The 2,500-nt window shown below is 36.7% G+C and overlaps 1 protein-coding gene across 2 annotated transcripts in view; it reads right to left on the reverse strand.

Moving 5' to 3' along the window:
• LOC115216715 overlaps positions 1-2,500 on the reverse strand; it is a 45,115-nt gene that overhangs the window by 10,028 nt on the left and 32,587 nt on the right. For both annotated transcript variants that reach the window (XM_036506664.1, XM_029786253.2), the window contains exon 12: positions 1,893-2,002. In XM_036506664.1, coding sequence (XP_036362557.1) covers positions 1,893-2,002 — 110 coding nt within the window. The remainder of the gene's footprint in view (positions 1-1,892; positions 2,003-2,500) is intronic.

Consider the following 2,500-nt stretch of genomic DNA (forward strand, 5'->3'; position numbering starts at 1 on the left):
AAAGAGATCAGGAAGGAATGTTATAGGAGAGTTCGGTAGTCCTAAAATCTGAGTTAAACACCCGTGACGAGGTGTTAGCTATACATTCCTTAGCAGTTCCGGTTGTTATTTACAGTTTCAATGTGTTGAACTGGAATATGAACAAATTAAGGAAGCTTGACAGGAAAATCCGTAAGCTGCTGACTTGCAATAAGATGTGCCACCCAAAAGAAGAAGACGCACATTGTCTTTACCAACTCAGAGCTCAAAAGGGTCGAGGCTCGATCTAATTTGAATTCTCCTACAAAACCACTATAATTGGACTGGCAAGATATCTTGAAACATCTAACGATTGGATGCTAAGCTCGTTGAAAACCACGAAAGACGTTAGAAGCTACATTCTGCTATGAAAGAGAGCAAAATATTTTCAAGTGAGTTTATGCATAATACCCAGGTTGAACAGCATGATGGAAGTGCAGCAACTGTAGTTGCAAAAAAGGTGAAATCAATAGCAAAGCAAAATACGCTTGAACAATTAGCTGATAGATGGAAACAAAAAGCTCTTCATAGTAAATATGTGAACCGTAACAAACAAGCTTATATAGACCAGAAGCACACCCATCATTGGCTACGGAGCTCAGAGCTAAAGGCAAAGAGTGAAAGCTTTATCTTGGCTACCCGAGATCAGAGCTTATTGATCCGAAATGTGATGAAAAATGGTGTAGACCCAAAGTGCCAATACTGCAACGGTGGGATAGAAACAGTGGACCACCTAATCTCTGGATGTAAGGTTTTAGCACCTATAGAGTACAAACCAAGATATGACAGAGATGACCAATATCTACACTGGATAATGTGTCGGCATTATAAAATCAAAACTGCTGACAAATGGTACGAGCACCATCCCGAGGCTGTAACTGAGGGAGAAAATGTAACTATTGTTTAGGACTTCCCAGTATGTACAGACCGGATCATTAAAGCTAACAAACCAGGCATTGTGAAAGTTCAAAACAATAAAGTCTGTTTATTGATTGACATGAGCATACCACGTGGCCATAATATCTCGGTAAAAGAATTTGATAAGCTCAGAAAATATAAAGATTTGTTCATCGAAATCGAAAAGATGTGGCATCTCAAGACGGTTACGATACCAGTGATTGTAGGAGCACTTGGAATGATCAAAAGAGGAACTGAAAATTATTTAAGAATGATCACTTGCTTACCATCCGTACAGAAAGTGCAAAAGTCACAAGGCCAAACATCCCTGAAAGTTTCATCCGAATCCATTCGGCGTTTCTTGAGATATTTTGTCCACGGACAAACAAACATACACGACTGAAAACAATACCTCTGCCTTCGCTAAGGCAGAGGTAATAATAACAACGCGCGCGCGTGTGTGTGCGTGCTTATATGGATGTAACATAGTGAAACTCATTTCTCAATAATTAAAGTTTGATTTCACTGCGTGGCGTCTTTAGCAGATATCTTTCATTTTATCTCCGGAACAATTCAAAAATAAAAGGAGACAAATCTTTTGCCTTAAAGGAAATCTAATTTGGACCCAGCAAAATATTTCAACCAGAAAAAGAATAAAACACCAAATGTATTCAATAAAGATCCACTCTAAAAGATATTTGATGTCAATCTTGTAAATGGCTCCCTTTACAATGCTGATTCTTATATTCTGAACGAGGAGGCTTAAAACGTTAAATCGAACACAGAAGCACTGCAGCACAAAACCTGAGATTTAATTGTAACTGTCTGATAATTGAACAGTCTGATCATTGAATTGTCTCAGTTGCAAGGAATGTAGCAGAAATGAATCCAAAGCAATTTCGTTGAAATTTCGTAAAACGAAACTGTAGATGCAACAGGAAACACCGAAATCTTAAATTAAGTAACTGAAAACTCACCTGGATATTTGAAATTCTGAGGGGTGACATTTTACCAATTTCAGACAAGCTGAATCTAATTTCGTATTTCAATGTTTCTTCATCTTCATTAACAATGGAATCATAAGAGCCTGCGGCCAATAAAAATTGTAAAAATGTGTTATAAATTCGGGAATAAAACTGTTTTCTCAAAAGCAACACATATTCCATGCATTTTAATATTTTCAACACAAATTGTAAGTTTGTAGAAGTGGTGAGTTTACACAAGCAATGGGTTTCTATATCAACTGAATGTGTTAAATTAGTGTCTTGACAAGAGCGGCGTGTTTAAATAATGTGAAATATTAACTTCCATCAATCTACGTTCCGTGTCAAAATTCTATCTGGATCGCTTTGCCTTTTATTCGAGTTTGAGAGAGCATGAACCAATCATTTATTTGGTTAGTATCATAAAAACAGACAGTTCTCTAGCTCTGCAAGTATTGTGTTTTATGACGTATCAAATGCGGAAAAAAATTGATATTTCCAACTGTGGACACATTTTAATAGTTCAGTTGAGCTGATATCTTTCACAATCCCTATAACACTAGCGAGATTGATTTAACAGAAGTCTTTTATTATTTATGCAT

The sequence above is a fragment of the Octopus sinensis genome, linkage group LG10 (genome assembly GCF_006345805.1).
Source record: "Octopus sinensis linkage group LG10, ASM634580v1, whole genome shotgun sequence".
Taxonomy (NCBI): Eukaryota; Metazoa; Mollusca; class Cephalopoda; order Octopoda; family Octopodidae; genus Octopus; species Octopus sinensis.